This window comes from Danio rerio, chromosome 20 (assembly GCF_052040795.2).
Source record: "Danio rerio strain M-AB ecotype USA chromosome 20, GRCz13ab, whole genome shotgun sequence".
NCBI classification, from domain to species: Eukaryota; Metazoa; Chordata; class Actinopteri; order Cypriniformes; family Danionidae; genus Danio; species Danio rerio.
Genome location: NC_141040.1, coordinates 50016999 through 50036792, shown reverse-complemented (window position 1 = coordinate 50036792; position 19794 = coordinate 50016999). Strand labels below are relative to the sequence as shown.

Genomic DNA, 19794 nt, shown 5'->3' with positions numbered 1-19794 from the left:
TGGGAAACATCCACACACACATTCACACATTCACACACACACTCATACACTACGAACAATTTAGCCTACCCAATTCACCTGTACCGCATGTCTTTGGACTGTGGGGGAAACCGAAGCACCCGGAGGAAACCCACGCGAAGGCAGGGAGAACATGCAAACTCCACACAGAAACGCCAACTGAGCCAAGGTTCGAACCAGCGACCCAGCGACCTTCTTGCTGTGAGGCGACAGCACTACCTACTGTGCCACTGCCTCGCCCCACCTTAAGTCAGTAAGGCAATAATGCAAAGTAATAAAAAATGAGTGAATAAATCGAATAAATGAAAAGAACAAGAGGGAACAAAATCATTCTCCAGGTCTAGTGGCCCCCTATGGGATTAAAATGCCCCCTCAGTTATGACATCCTGGCGCCAGGCCTGCATAGCACCTATTTAGCTCCTTTACCACCCTATGGAACCACTGGAGAACCATTCTTTGTAGCACTTAAAGTGATTCTATTTAACATTGTAGTTTTTTTCTTTTGTTAGTTTTCCAAAACAGCAGCCATTGACGTTCATAAAATATATAGAGGTTTCCAGCATTCTTCAAAATATCTTGTTTTTATGTGTTCAGCCTCCGCATTTTATATTAGAACAGTGTCTGTGTGTACGGATTGAAGCATTTTACTCCTCTATATCTGCAGTTTGAGTGACACAATGGCTTAGTGGTTGGCACTGACACCTCACAGCAGGAAGGTCACTGGTTCGAGTCCCGGCTGGATCAGTTGGCATTTCTGTGTGGAGTTTGCATGTTCTTTCCGTGTTGTCGTAGGTTTCCTCCACAGTCCACAGACATACGCTATAGGTAACTGAATAAGCTTGGCCGTAGTGTTTCCTAGAACTGGGTTGCAGCTGAAAGGGCGTCCGCTGTGTAAAACATATGCTAGATAAGTTGGCGGTTCATTCCACTGTGGCGAGCCCTGATCAAGAAAGGGACTGAGCTGAAAGAAAACGCATGACTGAATGAATATCTGCAGTTTGATTCTGATTGCTCCAGGACAGCACATGTATGAGCATTACTGGACGAGGGCTTGAACCTGCTGCTCTCTTCAGTCTAGGGCTGTCTTCACTGCCTTTCCTCACTTCAGGAATAACTTATAAAGGCTACGGATTTATGATTTAGCACTGTAAGAATGTGCACATGTGTAAAAACAGGCATATTTTATGTCAGAGCACAGGCGTAAAGTGATGTGTGACTGCTATATAAAGGCTTTGTTCAGTCACATCTGTAAGCCTTGTCAAGATAACGTCACAAGGCTCTGCTCCTTTTCACCACCGCACCAACAGGCCAGAGGAAAAACCACTGTAGTTCAGATTTGAATTAAAAGGTTGAATTACTGCAGAGGCGCAGCAGGACTTTGGAAACATTAGTATTTGTATCAGTTTTTGCAAGGGTTTAAAGCAATACATGTACAGTATAAAGGATATAAATGCACACAATTCAAGTGAGAAATACATTCACCCCCCTAAAAGAGGCAAAATGCATCATTTTTCTACAAGAATAATAATTTTAAAGAGATAGTCCACCCCAGTGGGACAATTTACTCATTATTTATTTATGCCTTGAATGGTTCCAAGTTTCTTTTTTTTTTTGTTGGACACAAAAGAAGATATTTTGAAGAATGATGATAACCTGTAAACATTGACTTCCATAGTAGAAAAACAAATACTATGTAAGTCAATGGTTGCAGGTTTTCAATAAATCTTTCTTTAATAAATCTTCTTTTGTGTTCAACAGAGGAAAAGTCAAATGGCCCGTTTCCACTGACTGGTACAGTACGGTACGCTACAGGTCGGTACGGGTCACCTTTATCAGGCTTGCGTTTCCACTGCCTAAAGGGTACCAAGGGTACCCTTTTGGTGGGTGTGGTATATGACAGAAAGTTTCAGTCTACGTCATTCTCGCTCGAGGAAATCTCGCTCCAAGCAAAGCTGTAGAGTCGTTCACATATCATATGAGAAGCCCTTCTCACAAAACAGATGCTTTATACACATATATACTTGTGTATAAATGTTCATTACTAACCTTTCTACACTGCAAAAAATGCGTTTCTTACTTAGATTTTTTGTCTTGTTTCTAGTCCAAATATCTAAAAATTCCTAAATCAAGAATAATTTTCTGGACAAGCTAATCATATTGTCTTGTTTTGAGAAATAATATGCCAATATTAAGTGAGTTTTTCCTTAAAAAAAAACAAAATAATCTGCCAATGGGGTAAGCAAAATAATCTTACGTCAAAAGAAAAAACAAGACTAATTTGCTTACCCCATTGGCAGATTATTTAGCTTGTTTTAAGGAAAATCTCACTTAATATTGGCATATTATTTCTCAAAACAAGACAATATGATTAGCTTGTCTAGAAAATGCTTCTTGATATAAGAAATTTTTGATATTTAGACTCGAAACAAGACAATAAATCTAAGCAAGAAAAGCATTTTTTGCAGTGTATGAGCATGATTTGATTATAACTGCAGATCAATGACAAAATTTCCTACTGTAACATCTGCAATTATATAAAATAAATAAATGAATATGAACACATACAGACCCTTACGATCTCTGATATACATAATATTTCCGATTTTTTTACTGATGGTATCCCCTATAGACACAGAAACTAACCGTTTTTAATCTAGAAAACTGTGTAATAAGCTGCCAGTACATTTTCCGTTATTTTACGGAATTTTTTAGTGTGTTACCAGTTAAAGATAAACTACACACGATAAATTTAGCTTTTATTTGGCTTCAGAAGCAAGACGCAGCAAATAGCCCAGTCAGAGCAAACCTCTCATCTGTATTTTTAATCTTCACCAGCACATGTAAGCTCTGTAAGAAAGCAATTCCAACAAGAGATTCCAACAAGAGATGGCCTCATTAAACAAAAACAGGACACAAAAGATTTTGATCTTCTTGGCTTTGTGGCTGTTCATCAAGACAACAACAAGGTTTGTTTGAGCTTGGGTCAACCATGGCTCATTATTATATGTATTTAGTATTACAGTGTAATGTCGCGGCTGAGTTTTAACAAATAGCGGATTCTTTGTTTTCATTCTCCATTAATTCCTCTGTAAACCAATAGCATTCAGCTGCGCATCTAGCTCCGCCTTTTGGACCAGTTTTGTCCTGCTAGGTAATAAAGGGTACCCACAAAAGTGGTACTTTACTGTTCGCTTTTTGGTTCCTTTTGACAGTGGAAAAGGCCATAAAAGCACACCGAACCAAACCGTACATACCACTCAGTGGAAACGGGCCATAACAGTTCTAAAACAAGTCAAGGGTGAGTGCATGATGCAAGAGTTTTTAAGTTTTGGTTGAAATGTCTCGTTAATTAATAACCCATTTAAAACATATTTAATGAAGAACAGATTATTTAAAAATACAAGTTAATAGAATTGTTAGGGCCTCCAAATGACATGTTAACTAATTTATTTGTTCTTCAAAATTTTCACAACTTTTATTTAATTTTTTTTAATATTTTATTTTCTAATAAAATTACCAGTAAAGAAACTTTTATGTTTTTTTTTCCATTTGTAACACACTTTTGGGTTAAGCCTAGTTATGCCTTTAAATGTCACTTTAAGTTGTTTAGAAGTGTCTTGAAAAATATCAAGTAAAATATTATTTACTGTCATCATGGCAAAGATAAAATTAATCAGTTATTAGAAATTAATTATTAAAATTATTAAAGTTATTAATTATCAAAGAGATGTGGCTGTTCAAATTCAAATTAAAAAAAATAAATAAATAATAATACAGTAAAATGCCAACTAGTAAAAGATAAAAAAGTATATGGCAAAAACATCATGACAAAAAATGTTCAATGGAATGAGTTGACCAGGTTTCAACTAAAGTTTAACTTCATATTTTAGGTCAGTTTGACTAATGTAAGCTGATGACTAAAGTACAGTTGATTAAACAAAAAAACGTAGGCAGCACTATTTTTTACACTGTGCTAAAAGCATTTTCAGTCATATTTGTAGCATTCTCACCTTATTGGTTTGACTGCTGAACCAGCAATTGCCGAACAAACCCAGAAAAAGCCACCAAAAGTTTGAATTGCCACTATTAAATCAATTCAACCGTTCTCAATCATTCACTCAGAAAATGAGTCTTGCTGGTTTTTGAACTACTTTTTAAAATGAGTTGAAACAACACAATTCTTGAAGGTTTTTTTTGGGACAACTTAATTGGTTTACATTCGATCCGGTTAAATTTGTAAAAAGGATTGAGTTAACTTAATTGATTTGTGCTGGAATAACATGAAGGAATTGTGTGGAACTCAGCATTTTTTTTTAAGTATTTAATGCAAAGCATGTTTTGCGAATGCAGTCCAACATGAGAAATGTGCACCGCCATAGCTGCGCTCACGTGCACAGACAGCATTACACAAATTCCTTCCTAATTGTACATTTGACATCTTTCAAAGCCAGAGAAGTGGCAGTCCGGCAACGAGGAATCTGGGGATAAGGCGATATATACGGACCACATCCGTCCCGCTTCTCCCGTGGGCTATTTAAAAGTACAGTAGGCTGTATTTTCCGCTGCAAAGCCAAGCACCCACCCTTCCGTCCTTGCAGCATATTGGAAACAGATGCCGCTGGATGCAAGGCCCGGCTAATTTAAGTGGACAGGCCAGATGGAGAAGAATGATTGCACACTACCCCCTGTTGGCTTTCATTTCGTAAGGTTTCAGAAACATGGCAGAGGTCTGCAGAGAGCCAGAATTGTTTTACTGTTAGACGTTTTAGCCTCTTGTAGCAGTGCGTTCAGCGTGGGTAGCAGTTTCTGAAATTAGACTGTCACACGTACAGGCTTTTATTGCCTTGAGAGCCATGAGAGACTACACTGTAAAAAAATACACCCATTATTCATTCACCCAATTCATTCACGTTGTGATAACACACATTGATTGATAACTCAATCGTTTTAGTGGATTAAACATAAAACAATTGAGTTGTCCCTGAAAAAAAAACTAAGAATTGTTTTGTTTGAACTCATTTTAGTAGTTTGAACAAGCAGCAAAAGTATTTTTTTTGAGTGCAGCATGCAGATTTTGCTGCAGAAAAAAAATAATAAAAATCAGTTTTTCAAATTGGAAATAGCTCTAACTAAGGGCATACTCACACTATGCTATCCGTACTATGCCCAGGCCCGTTTCCCGGATCATTTGAGAAGTGTGAGTGCACTGAATCGGGCTCAAGCACGGTTCACTTGGCCGGCCCTGGCCCGGTTGGAAGAGCGCGGTTCACTTGGGCTTTGTAGTGTGAGTGCAAAACGCGCCAAAGCTCGAAAATGAAAGCGAGATGTGACTTTAAGGCACTGTTTCATATGGATTTATTAATCATTCTTACTGTTCAGTGAACGCAAACTGCTGTAGCTTATTAAAGACCCAAACCCCTCACTGCACGACAGGTGCGAACCTTCAGCAAACCTAATTCTTGCAGCACGAGGGCTTTATGATTGTTTATGAGCGTTATAACTAGAGAAATCTCCACTGTGCTGAGCGAGAGCACTTACTGAACATCGATGACGTAAGCGTGCCCAGGCCCGATTGTAATGTGAGTGCGGGCCGTCGGGTGAGACGGGAGGGGGGACAAGTGTGCTTTGGCCCAGTTCGAGGCAACTGTACATAGTGTGAGTACACCCTAAATATAACCTATTGGCTCAAATTGTAAACCCAGGCTCATTCTGAAAACGTACCCCTATATACATTTCTGGAGAGTGCCAAATACATCCCAGGAGCTACATTTGTTTTTGCAGTTTTGTTTTCACAAATCAGCCAGTGTTCACAGTGTATGCTTTTTCACATCTCAAATTTGTCTTGCGAGTGCCATTCGCACCTGCTGTTTTCGCGTAAATCCACCAGAGGCCACTGTCGACTGACTGACTGACTGGCTGACTGATCGACTGACCCACCCACCCTGCTCTTTCCCTAAACCCAACCAATAGTGTTTTCAAAAACACCGATTGACCAGCGCCCACCCACTTCCCTAAAGCAAAGCGACAATGTTTTCAAAAACAATACAGAAAAAGAAAAGCCACGGAAATTTTTATCACGTTTTCAGATTTTACTAGATTTTCACCCTGTTATTTACTTGTTTAATTTATTTTTGACTTCTGTTTTTGTCTTACCTGCTTTTTGGAACTGTTCTTCACCAGACGGAACCCTGTCGTCTTGGTCAACTTCTCTCTGCATCTCAAGTCTGCCGACTTACGTGGCGAAGCACTGGACAAACTGGTAACAGTGGGAAAGCCGTCTATATGAAGGTAAGTGGTAAGCATGAAAAGGAATGCTCTGTATCGTTCGTTTTTAAAGACGAAATGCAGTCAAATATACCTCTGGGTACATTATTTTTGATCTCCAGAAATGTATAAAGGACTGCGTATTCAGAATGAGCCTATGCCTTTAACTTTTTTAATCTGGATTTTGAGAATTTATCCCAGCTTTGTTTTACTGCTGGACGTTTTAGCCCCATGTAGCAGTAGATTCAGCGTGGGCAACGGTTTATGAAATTGGACTGTCACTTGTAAAGGCTTTTTAATGCCTTGAGAGCTATGAGAGACTAGGATGCAGATTTTGCTGCAGAAAAAAAATCTGTTTTTCAATTGGAAACAGCTCTGACTAAATATAACATACTGGCTATTGTAGATGGTGTCAGTAGTTGCTTGTTATGCATTTTGGGATTTTTTTTATTGTAAACATACCCCTATATACATTTCTGGAGAGCGCCAAATATCTACCGGGAGGTACTTTTTTTTTTTTGCAGTTTTTGTTTTTGTGAATCCACCAGAGGCCGCTGTATATGCTTTTTGAGATCTCAAATTTCTCTTGCGAGTGCCATTCGCACCTGCTGAAATCCACCAGAGGCTGCTGTCGACTGACTGAACGATCGACTGACCCACCCTCCTCCTTCCATAAACCCAACAGATAGTGTTTTAAAAAGCAATCCAAAAAAGAAAAGCACTTGCCTAATTTTTACAATGTTTTCAGATTTTACTACATTCTCACCCTGTTATTTACTTGTTTATTGAATTTTTTTGGCTTCTGTTTTTGTCTTACCTGCTTCCTGAAACCGTTCTTCGCCGGACTCAAACCCTGTTGTCGTGGTCAACTCCACTCTGCATCTCAAGTTCGCTGACGTTCACTGCGAGCCGTCCATACGGAGGTACTGTAAGCATGAAAAGGGACAGCATCATACCGCCCTGTAGCGTTCGTGTTCAAGACAAAATGCAGCCAAACATACTTCGGGCTGCATAATTCGCGATCTCCTGAAATGTATATAGGGCTACGTTTTCAGAATAAGCCCATGTTGTCCTCATGAGCATAAACAGCCCTGAGTTAGAAGCAGCCTATTAGAGTTTTGAATCTGTACACAAAACAGAAAAGTTTGTAGCTCCGCCCTCTTTTGAAAGGAGCACAATGTAATTTGAATTTAAAGCGACAGTCACCAAAACGGCACAATCAGGATCAAAGCCTAAAAAGGCCAGTTTCAAAGAGGTGTAAAACATTATATGTGTGGTATTTGGAGCTGAAACTTTACATACACACACTAGCGATATCAGTGACTTATTTTACATTAGTTTGCTATTTACTATTTTATTATTGTAGTTATCTCACAATTTTGACTTGTTTTTGGTTTGGAAATTTTGAGTTTACTTCTCACAATTCATTTATGTTGAATGCTACGTTTACGACTTCACAGTTGTGAGTTTGAAAGTCACAATTGGAAGTTATAAATATGTTTATATCATGCAGTTCTGACTTTTTTTCCTGGAATTCTAAGTTGTTTTTGTCAAAATTTAAGATTACAACTTTTTTCTCAATTGTGAGCCAGTATTGTTTTACTGTTGAACGTTTTAGCCCCGTGTTGCAGTGCGTTCAGCGTTGCAAGCAGTTTCTGAAATTAGACTGTCGCACGTACAGGCTTTTATTGCCTTGAGAGCAGGGGTGTCCAAACTCGGTCCTGGAGGGCCGGTGTCCTGCATATTTTAGTTCCAACCCCAATTGAACACACCTGAAGCAGCTAATCAAGCTCTTTTTAGGCATACTAGAAACCTCCAGGAAGGTGTTTTGAAGGAAGTTGGAGCTAAACTATGCAGGAAACTGGCGCTCCAGGACTGAGCTTGGACACTCCTGGACTAGACCTTTCTTGGATGCTGCTTTTGTACCAAATCATTATTACCATGTTGACCATCACCTGTTTCAAATCACATCATTATTTAACCAGTCTAATTACTAGCCCTAAACTAAAATACTATGGCTGGAAGAGCATCGGCTGGGTAAAACATATGCTGGAATAGTTGATGGTTTATTCCACTGTGGCGACCCCTGATACATAAGGGACTTAACTGAAGGAAAATGAAAATCATAAGGTTACAAACAGTGATAAAACATTGTGATTCATTTATTTTAAGTGTATTTGCTCTATTGATATGCAAGAACAACCTCTTGTTTCTACCTTTGTTTATATTCTACAGATAAAAGAAGTTGTTTTTTTTCTTTTTGGGTTGAGCTATAGCTTTAAGTGTTCTGTAATCTAAATATTAACCTCGTCTAGCTGAAACTCAGTCCAGTACTCGAGCATGTATCATCATCATCATGGCTGTACTGTGTAATTTGTGCTTGTGTGTGTGTGAGAGAGATAGAGATGGTTAGCTGACTCGGTGAGGTCTGTGGAATAATTGCACGCTGTACGCACATGTCAACGTCACCACTGCAAACATTCGCTTGTTTCATCCAATCGTAACCTGAGCCGGCCTTTATTTTCACTACAGGCCAGTAATATTTACTTAGCCGAGCCTGATCCGTGCACACAAGTGATCTCAACTGTTTTCTAAGCCATGTTTGACTTGAATTAATTCTGTGGCTGTAAATAAGACATCTAGATAGAGGGTTCTTCGCTAATCGAGAGCAGAAGCACATTGTAAAACTGAAGCTGTACACAAATAATGAGTGTGGGAACGCAGAGATGGTCAACAATTGAACAAATTTTATAGATGGATGTAACCTCACCGGCCACTTTATTAGGTACACCCTACTAGTACCAGTTTGGACCCCCTTTCGCCTTCAGAACGACCTTAATCCTTCATGGCATAGATTCAACAAGGTACTGGAAATCACATGACTCAGAGATGTTGGTCCATATTGACATGGTAGCATTACGCCGTCGCTGCAGATTTGTCAGCTGCAGATCCATGATGCAAATCTCCTGTTCCACCACATCTCAAAGGTGCTCTATTGGATTGAGATCTGGTGACTCTGGAGGCCATTTGAGTACAGTGAACTAATTTTAAGCTTTTTTCTCACTGTTGCAAGTTTATATATTGTAAATGAAAGTTTTACATTTGTAATTGTGAGTTTACGTCTTGCTATTCCAACTTGTTTTCTTGCGATTCTGACTTTACCTATTGCAAATATTTCTTTTTTTTTTTCTTTTTTAAGTTTACACCTTTTTCACAATTGTGAGTTCATCGTAACTGGCAGTTATTGTTAGTTGACTTTATGCAGTTCAGACTTTTTGGGGGGAACTTTTTTTAGGTGTACACATTTTTACTCACAGTTTAGAGTTTATACTGTGTATCATCATTGGAAGTTATACATTTCAATTTAGACTTTGTTTCTTGGTATTCTGACTTTACATATTGCAATTTTTACTTTTTTGTTAATTGTTAAGTTTACGACGTTTTCACATTTGTAAGTTTATCGTAACTGGAAGTTATACATTCGTAATTGTGTGTTTACTTTATGCAACTCAGAATTTTTCCTTCTATTCGTATATCCTCATAGTTCTGACATTGCTTTTTTTTTAAATAGTAAGCATTACTCTAGTCACAATTGCCTTTTTTTGTCATTTACGCTATAGAAAAAATAGATTATAAATATAACATCAGAGTTTATAGCTTATAAAACTCTCAGTATAAGAACTCCAGTCCTAAAACCAACACATTCAGTGCACTTTTTGTCCAGTGCATGTACTCCAAGTTTCCAATGGCTCGTGCTTCATCCCGCTGCGTGAACTTATTTCAGCGTCAAAACTCAAGTTCATACGAATGGCCCTTGCCGAGGGGCCCTCCCGGCGTTCGTAATTATTAAAATAACATTTTCAAAGACTCGTCCGCCGGGTTTGCAGGAAGAGGGAGCGTCTTTAAAGGCGAGAAGAGAAAATTAAAAGGCTGATGCACAGATGGAGAGGCATCCATCACTTCACCCCCCTCAACTTTCAGGTTAAGAAGTTGTTTTGTTATCTCCCGCTCGCCCTTCGGGTGTGATTAAGCCTTGTTTTCCCTGTCCGCCTCGTGTACTTGCGCTTAAATGTCAAAACTATGGCAGGAATGCTGGAGAGGAGAGGTCAAATGAGGTCATACGGAGGATGTAAACAACAATGTTTTCTTTTCTTTTTTCTTAATGGACTGATCCACTTAAGGGAAAGAGCAGAGCTTGATCCCACAGGCCTCCGTGTGTGGATTCCAAGCTGGGATTTAGGTTTTAGATCGCAATCGGACCCGACCTGAGTTTTAACACGGGCTAGGGAAGGATCTAATCGTCTGCACAATAGACTCACTATTTGACATGCAGATTCCTGATCGAACTGAGTAATTGGTTAAGCTCAGAGAAAGGGTTTGATACCATCCGCTTCTTTATGATATGATGAAATATCCCTGCTGCCGTGCGTTCCTGTAGGAATTTGGACACAAGTGTTAACGTGCTGCTCAAATAGGAAACCAAAGATCATAAGCGTCGGACATGGTTTGAATTAGCATAAATGTAAGAGGACACTGCTCCCGCGGGAGTCTGCTTTAACTGCGCATATTTAGGGTCTTTAGGCTGAGCCTTGACATTTGATATTTTGGTCAAGTCCACATTCCGTGTCAGGTTTACTAAACCATAAAATAATGTCCATAGGGAGGCAGAAACTATTTGAGTGTTTAGCTGAAACTGTGGCTAAACTCTGGCAGAGCACCAGCGCTGTGGCTCCGCTTAGTGTTGAAGTGGAGAAATTCAGCTTTTTGTTTTACTGTAGTGCTTTTTAATGTGTATATTGTGTCAGTAGTGGACAAAAGTTTTTTTTTTTTTAAATAAAAACTTTTTAAAAACTATATTGTTGCTGTGTTTCCCAGAGATGGGTTGCAGCCGGAAGGGCATTCACTGTGTAAAAACGTGCTGGATAAGTTGGCGGTTCATTCCGCTGTGGCGAACCCAGATTAATAAAGGGACTAAGCCGGCAAAAAAATTAATAAATATATTTTTGCTGTGGTCACTAACTCATAGGGCCAGACAGAATCTGCTGACATTTTAGCTATTTCTGTTGAGAATTTTGTTAAAAATCTATGAATTTATGCGGAATGATTTTGGAAGTATCATAACCAAAAACCTAATATATGAAATAAAAAAATACCTTTTTAACTTTTATTCAATGCTTACAATGCAAATCCAATTAGATCCACTTAATTGGTAAACAAAGCAAGTCTTTTATATAATATCTCTACTAAAAGACTTTACAAACTGTACTGTCAATAAATCACAAACATTTTTCCTATTTGTCAATAATATTACTGAAATTGATTTAAAAACTGCATAAAAATAAATTTACACGGCTCAGATCAGTCCCACCTATGTATGACCAATGGATAAAAAAAGAGAAATTTAAGAAATGGAAAGAATAACTTATTGCCTTAGACTCTAGATTAATATATTTAAAGCAAGATGGATCCCAAATCTAACAATTATACATGATTAACTACATTACATACAAGATAAGTATATGAGACATCTCCCAATTGCCCCCAACGACCCCCTTTTTATTTTATTAATTAATCTTAATACATTTTATATATAAAATAAAATAAAACTGAAAATGTCCCTTTTTTCCTTTCCCCCTAATTTTTCCCTGTATCCCTGTATCTGCATCCTTACTGACTATTTCTGATGTATCTCTGATTTGTGTTGTGTTCTAATAAAAAACAGTTAAATAAAATAAATAAATACATTTACACAAGTAAAAAGTAGGACTGAAATCTGCTGAATTCTGCGTGCACAGATTTCGTGTGGGCTTTCTTATAAGTGTGGTCTATCAATATTGGGTAACACACAAAATGGTTGTTGTTGGTAACAAATGCAACTTCAAAATAATTTCACTTTAAACATAAATTGCACATTGTTATTTTGATCCGCTGTGGCGACCCCGGATTAATAAAGGGACTAAGCCGACAAGAAAATGAATGAATGAATGAAATACGTGAACATACCATTACAGGATAATAGCAGGACTAAACTGTAAAACACGGAAGAATCCTGGAAAAAACTGGAGGGCTGACAGGAATTACATTATTTGCTAAATTTACTGGCTTAATTTAGTTTATTTTCAGTATATCTGACTATGACCTTGTTAATGTTTACTGTAAACATATTTTGTCCTTTATCTTTGCAAAAAAAAATAAATTAATTAAACTGCATTTTCATCTTAAATTTCACTTCCATCAAAAGTTTCAAAAGCAATCCAACAATGCTAAATATTTAAATGTTCTACAATTTTTTTTATATTTTTTATTATTATTGGCAGTATGCATTCATTTTACAAAACATCTAAATCAAAACGCTGCACATTTTAATGTGGAAATGAAAAAATTTAAATAAGGTGAAAATAAGGTATGGCTGACAGCAGTGGGACATAAATAACAGTCTTACTTTCATCCTCACAATATGTTACTCCTTTTAAAAGTAAATCTAATATGTTGTATAGTCTCCTTGTTTTTTTCTGTGATTTGCAGTTTTCCCAACAGATTCTCAGTGGCTGTACTTATTTTTAACCTTAATCTTACTTTGTTGTTGTTGTTAGAATAATTACAAATTGTGCCATTGGAACCGACAAATCTAAAGTAAAACCAATAACAATAAAATGTACAAATATCTCACTCTATAGTACCCCATACTCTGTTAAAAGTGATTAGTTAACTGCGTTTAAAAAGGTAAGCAAAATTCCATAATTGTAAAAACTGAAGTTAACTTAACAGTTTCAAGTCACAATGGGTTTACTTACATTATTTTTAAGTAGTCAACTTATTTTTTAGAAGGCAACTTGTTGCTTTTAAGGCAATTGGTTTACTCGCTTTAAGTAACTAATCACTTTTTACAGTGTAGAAAGTATTAATTAATTTAAAAAAAAAAAAAAAGGTAATGGATGTTTTTCTGAGAAATCTGTCCCCATGTGCTCATTTATGCTGGGCACTAACTGTACATTATACGGTAATGCATGATTACTTTATTCACATATGTGCTTTTTCGAAGAATGATATGTGAATAAAATTTACTACTACAATAACATAGCAAGTGCTTTTAGTTGAGGGTCCAACTTTTCTCGAAATCCTAAATTGTTTCATTACCTTCAGCATGTCAAGTCTGACCTCTGCTGGACAGATGGAAAAAATGCAACATCACAGCATCCAATTAAAAAAATAAAAATCAAATCGTAAATTTAATGTTGTGCTGAGATTCATATTTATCTATTTAATATTGAATTAGTTTATATATATATATATATATATATATATATATATATATATATATATATATATATATATATATATATATATATATATATATATATATATATATATTATAAATAATAAAGCTGTTTTGTGTCAGTTAACAAATTCTTAACCCAACTGGTTAAGTTATTGATAGCTTAATAAAGGTTAAAATGACCCAATAAGGCACCAAATATTTAACTCAACTGGTTGAATTATTAATAAATAACCTAATAAAGGTTCAAAATAACCCAACAAATCACCAATGTTTAAATCAACCATTGGCTCAAATAAATAGCTCAACACTTTTTAGAGTTACTTTGTTCTGTTTCTTCATTGTTTGTGATTCTTGTTTTCTTGTCAAATGTAATGGAAATAAAGCATTTTCAAAATTTTTGTAAACTGTTACTTATTTTCACAACCATAATTAATAGTGGTACTAGTAATAGTAGCAATACCAAAATTGATAAATTAACATTTAATCAAAATAACCCAATGCATTGGGTTAAAATTACCAATAGTGAAAAAGGTGCTATAATTACCTATAGTTGACCTATTTATTAGGGTATTTTAAACCCAACTATTTTACCTGTTTTGGGGCTGGAACTGGTGCAAAAATAATGTTAATAAAATCTCACCGTCACAACTCACAAGTTAGTCATTCGTTATGTGGTAATTATAGCTTGAGCAACAATTACAACCTTACTAGCTAGTGTTCACAGGTATTTGGGTTGGGGTTTAGTCACTTCCGTTACGTGTCCTTCCTGAACGCGCCAGGATCTGTGGCTACTATGGAGAAGACCGTGATCTTAATCTTTACAATCCAACATTAATATTCATAAAACAAACCTTGGCTTTTGAATTCGAGCGTAGCAGCGTCATATAGACGTAATTTACATACAGGAGTTAACCCTTCGCTATTGGGCAGTTTGCGAGAAGCGTCTACCTATGTTAATTAATATTCATGAACACAACCCTTCGTCGTAGTAGGATTCTGGGCGGGGTTTGCATTCCAGCCCGCACACCTGGACAGGAGATCTGTTTCACTTTCCAAAGGGAAAATCCTCGGGAACTCACTTAGGTAAGTGGAATAAATTATCTTCTTTTAAGATATCTTCTTAAATCAATTTAGATTATTACATTTGTAATAAACGTTTGCTTCGTTTTCCATCCGTTTGTTAGTTTTATTCGACATTGTACACTGAAGCGGGTTGTAAAGATGTTTAGAGTTCGATATGAGATACTTACCAAATAAATGCTTCATATATCATGTTATTGATATATTATATATGAATATATGTTATATTCTTGCGAAAAATAACCCTGGTTTTATTATAGTAGGCTATTAGTGTAACCATGGGTTTGGCGTATTGATAAACATTTGTGTAACCTCAGTTTACTTCAAATGCCATGGTTAATGCTTAGTTAAACATTTTTACACGTATTTTTAAAGGTTACATGGTTTAACTACAAAAAAAAATAGTTTTGTTTAATTTATTGTAGTAAAACCATGGATAATCGTCGTAGGGTTACACATTTGTGCATTTTCTGAGGTAAAACCTGAGGTACTTTTACATGTTTGTTATTGTTACAGTTTTGTATAATGTCCATTAGTGTAGCAGATATGTCAAGGAAAGGATTTTCTTTATATATATTAACATTTACAGCACTTTGGTTACAGGAAACAACCATTTTGTGAAATATAGGTTATTCAGGTACACTGTTAAAATTATTTAAAGTAATTTTTTAAGTTAAGTGGTTGTAAACTATTTATTTGGGCTTAATTGAATCAAACTAATTAAGTTGAACACTACTAAACTTAATTTGTTTGAATTCAACACGAATTGTTTGCAACAGTTTTGCAGACAATATTGTTTTCAGTGTACTAGCTATAGCTCTTTGGAGATTAAAAGATTAACATTAAAAGTTAAGAGTTACAGATCTGTAGATTAGCACTTTGACTGTTGGTAACAAAGCAAAATGAAGCACTTTTAATTATAGTGCATACACAGATGATTTTATTTTAGTCTTCATGCAATGGTTGCATATTTGCAATCTTGATATGCCCTACTTGTTTATATCTGAAGTCATGTATCTGGCTTTTACACTATAGGAAGGTGTAAATACTTTTTTCTATGCCCTGCAGTCATGTTAACCTACTCGCTTACTAGGTATACCCCAGGGCTACATAAATAGTTTGTCTTGTTAGTTCAGAGCTTGTGTTTTATCTGTAATCTAGTCAAACATCTCACCCTCCCCCATGCACTCCTATTGAACGTGGAAAGACCTGATTTTTAAGTACTATTGAGAACTTAAATGCTGCTTATATAAACATTTTTGCCTTCCTATTTCATGAAGTCACTTACACTGTGTAGTTTACACAGCAATACTTGACTGATTGTGTTTGTGTGTGTGTAGGACCTGGGTTTTGTTGTTTACTGATGCCGATGATGAGGCTGTGTGATTTGTTCTGTTGTTTCTGCCTCTGTTCTTGTCTCGGCTTGTCAGGAATTTTAAGCTCAAGCCTCTGTTGTCCTGTAATCACATCACTCCTCCACCCTGTTCCTCTATTTCTCTGTCTGTGTTTTAGGAGATGGTGTCATTAGAGGCATTAAAGTAATAGCTCACCCCAAAAATACACTTCTGTCATTAAGTGTGTGTATAGTGATAAGGGTCTGCTAAGTACTGGAAAAGATAAACAAATAAATAAATCAAAATCAAAAAAATTGTGTCAGTGCTCGTATGAATATCGTATGATGTATGGACAAGGTTATTTTATTTATGTGATCTATTAAAACAATTGTGGAAAGGATTTACTATTAGTAATGTAAATAATAATCAGTTTTTGTCTGTTTATAATCAGGTTTTGTATGCAAAAGCACCACACAATCATTCCAGGATTAATATAGTTTTCTAGAACCATTGTTATAGCAACTTTGTATGACAAAAAGTTTTTAAAAATCTCATTTTCATTTTTATTTAGTTTAATACTTGAATAACAAAAGCAAAAAATCTATTAAAAAACAGTAAATATGTACTTAATATTAACATTTTTATAATAATGAATTCACAATAACAAAAGAAAAATTGCTAAACATTCGACAAATTAAATTGCAAATAGAAATACTCAAATATATATTTTAAGTGTGCTGTGTTTTCTGTTGTTGTTGTTTTTTTATATATAAAATGAAGGTTAACTAAAAAAATGTATTTCAGATTCTAAGGAAATTTCTTGTTTCCTACAGCTTAACTTTATGTACTGAAATAAAATAACTAAAACAAAAAGTACAGAATATTATTATAGACAAACAAGTCAAAAACTAAATAAAACATCTACAACTTACAATTGAAATATAAGTAACAATAATGTGCCAGGGGTGGCGCTGTGGGTAACGATGTCGCCTCACAGCAAGAATGTTGCTGGTTCGAGTTCTGGCTGGGTCAGTTGGCATTCCTGTGTGGAGTTTGCATGTTCTCCCCGTGTTGGCGTCCAGCTGGAAGGGCATCCACTGCATAAAACATTTGCTGGATAAGTTGATAGTACATTCCACTGTGGCGACCCCTGATTAATAAAGGGACTAAGCCGAAAAGAAACTGATTGAATGAATAATGTGCCAGTATTTTTTAAATAACTCATTTACACCACTTGCCCCATACATTTTTTTTTTCAGTTTATTTATGGTTGTGAATTGCATTATGGGTTGTTGATCTCTGTTCTGTCGGCTTTTGATGTTGTAAACTCAACTCTACGGTCTAACAAAGTGACATTTTAGTAGGGGTGTCACGATTTCGATTTTTAATCAAAATCGATCAAAATTTATGCTCAATTTCGATTATCGAATCAAAAAATTGAACCGTCGATGCTGCCACGCCCCCATGTCACGTCAGCTTGGCTTGCCAAGCGGGAAAATAACAGGCTTGTTGAAGTGCTTGTTAAACTGCAGAAGCAGGAGACCCGTCGACAGAACTTAAACCCTCTCCTCTTTCAGTGAAGTCGCCGGTGTGTAAGCATTTTGGATTTCCAGTGAGTTATGTTGACAAAAAAAAAACACAGTTTTGCAAGCTCTGCTATGTACGTATTATGTACATTTCGTCTGATAGACAACACCAGCATCGCGATCCTCTGCCCGCCCCCGTTGCAAATCCGCTCGCGAAAAGTACACACTCAGACCCTGTTTACACTGTCTTTGTTTTTAAATGGCATTTTAGAACGACAACGATTTGACATCCACAGTGGCGTGTAGCATTTCTGAGCAGCTCTCCTTCCTCTCTACCTCTGTAAATGCACATCACGTGACCACACAGACACAGACGCACACACAGCCATGCGCTCGAGACAGCAGGTCCAGGCAGTCAGAGGACTGCTTCAATCTTTTACTCACTTGTACTTAGTCATTTTAGCGAACACCTCAGATACTGTTGGCTGGTTCCTGTTGGTTGTGCCTCTTTTTTTACCGACGCCATTATAACGACACAGATCACTGCCTATTCACGAGTCCCGCAGAAAAAGTGATTGACAGGTGGTAATTATGTGTGTATCTTGCCTTTATTCATTTACTGTATGATTTGTTTATGGGTAAAACAAAGACCATGCAGGTCAGGTAGTTTAAACGGTAGGCTACAAATAATTAATTGGTCATTAATTAATTAATTATTCATAATCGAAAATCGAATCGTGCCTTTAGAATCGAAAATGTAATCGAATTGAGGATTTGGAGGATCGTGACACCCTTACATTTTAGTAGTTTGAAATAATACAATGTTATATAGAGAAATAAGTCTGCAAAATAAGGTTATTGTACTGTAATCCACAACACCAAACCAGATAATATATCACTCTAAACTATTAAAAATGTCCATAAGTCACTGTTTCAAACTTTTTGAGGTTAAAAGTTGTTGAAAGAAAGACTAAGGTCCCATAATGCAATTCAAAAGCATAAAAAATAAAAACATGAATCACAAAATATGGAAAACTGCTAAATAACAAATATTTTTACAGTGCAGATTAATTTTTTATGATAGCTAAACTCTCTGGTTAGTTGTTTTGGAAAATATAAACAATCAATATACTTTTAACATACATTCTCTATGAATTTATGTTTCAAGTTTTTACTGCAAATGTCACATTCATAACGCTGGAATTGCTCACTTCAGCTCTTCTTCAGAGGAAATATAGATATGAAAGCATGTGAGTAACCTGTGAGCAGTTGTGTTTCAGGCAGAATCATGGCCTCGGCCGGTGAACATGGACACACCTGGGAACTCAGCATTCAGGTGGACCAGCGGGAGGGAGACGAGGGCATGAGGTTTAAACTGCGGGTCAAAGGGGATCTGCACGTTGGCGGACTCATGCTCAAACTGGTGGAGAAGATCAGTGAGTTTATTTTTTTTTTTAGTTTAGTTTATTTGTTTACAGGGTCAATGCACATTAATAAACATTACTGTAAAATGTGCCAGAATTAGCCAAGAATGGCTATTTTTCATCCGTAGACCCTTTACAGAATGTTAAAAAGTCACACCTAAAATAAAAGCACAACATTAAACATTAAATACACTTTCATAAAAAATACAGTTAAAAAAGTAAAGAAAAGAAAAAAAGAAAAGAAAAAAAGAACAGACTGATGGCAGCAGAGGACAAAAAGCCAAAGACAACAGTACAAATGTGTCAAGAATACATTACTAATGCTGACAATGCTGATTTGTCAATAACCAATTTCTAACATGAGACTGAAAAGAACGAAAAGTGCATGATCTTCTAATTGTTGGTGGGATGGAGTTCCATTCCCTAGCAGCTTTCACTGAAAATACAGATTGACTGAATTTACTTTTTTTGAGAGGAATAATGCAGTCTCCTCTGTCACCTCCTCTAGTAGTTCGGTGAGCAGTCGTTCTAATATTTACAAACTGATTTAATGGTGAAGTCGAGTTATGTAAAGTCTTAAACATTAAACAGATATGTACATATGTAATTAAATTTTCCCAACTAAGCAGGTTGTATTTCTTTAATATGAAACAATGGTGATATTGAACTGATTTCTTATCAAGGGTTTTTATGGATTGTTTGTATAAAGATTCAAGTGGCTTCAGAGTAGTGATGCTGGCTTGGGACCAAGTGGTTTAACAATAAGTGATGTGAGAAATGATCATGGAGTGATAATAGATTAGGGCAGCCTCACATGACATCTGATCACGAATAAATCTAAAATTTGCTAAACTGAATCTGACCCGGTT

At 36.3% G+C, this 19794-nt stretch overlaps 1 protein-coding gene across 12 annotated transcripts in view; it reads left to right on the top strand.

Annotated features, from left to right (window-relative positions):
- Positions 1 to 19794, top strand: part of fermt1 (FERM domain containing kindlin 1) — a 211495-nt gene that overhangs the window by 160153 nt on the left and 31548 nt on the right. For 5 of the 12 annotated variants that reach the window (XM_087298803.1, XM_087298802.1, XM_087298801.1 and 2 more), the window contains 3 exons: positions 6199 to 6306; positions 7171 to 7205; positions 18782 to 18937. In XM_087298803.1, the coding sequence (XP_087154929.1) occupies positions 18790 to 18937 (148 nt within the window). In that variant the 5' untranslated portion in view covers positions 6199 to 6306; positions 7171 to 7205; positions 18782 to 18789. Of the gene's footprint in view, positions 1 to 6198; positions 6307 to 6806; positions 7206 to 14590; positions 14645 to 18760; positions 18938 to 19794 lie in introns of those variants that run through there. The other 7 variants (XM_087298804.1, XM_087298805.1, XR_015518940.1 and 4 more) reach the window with 4 other exon arrangements.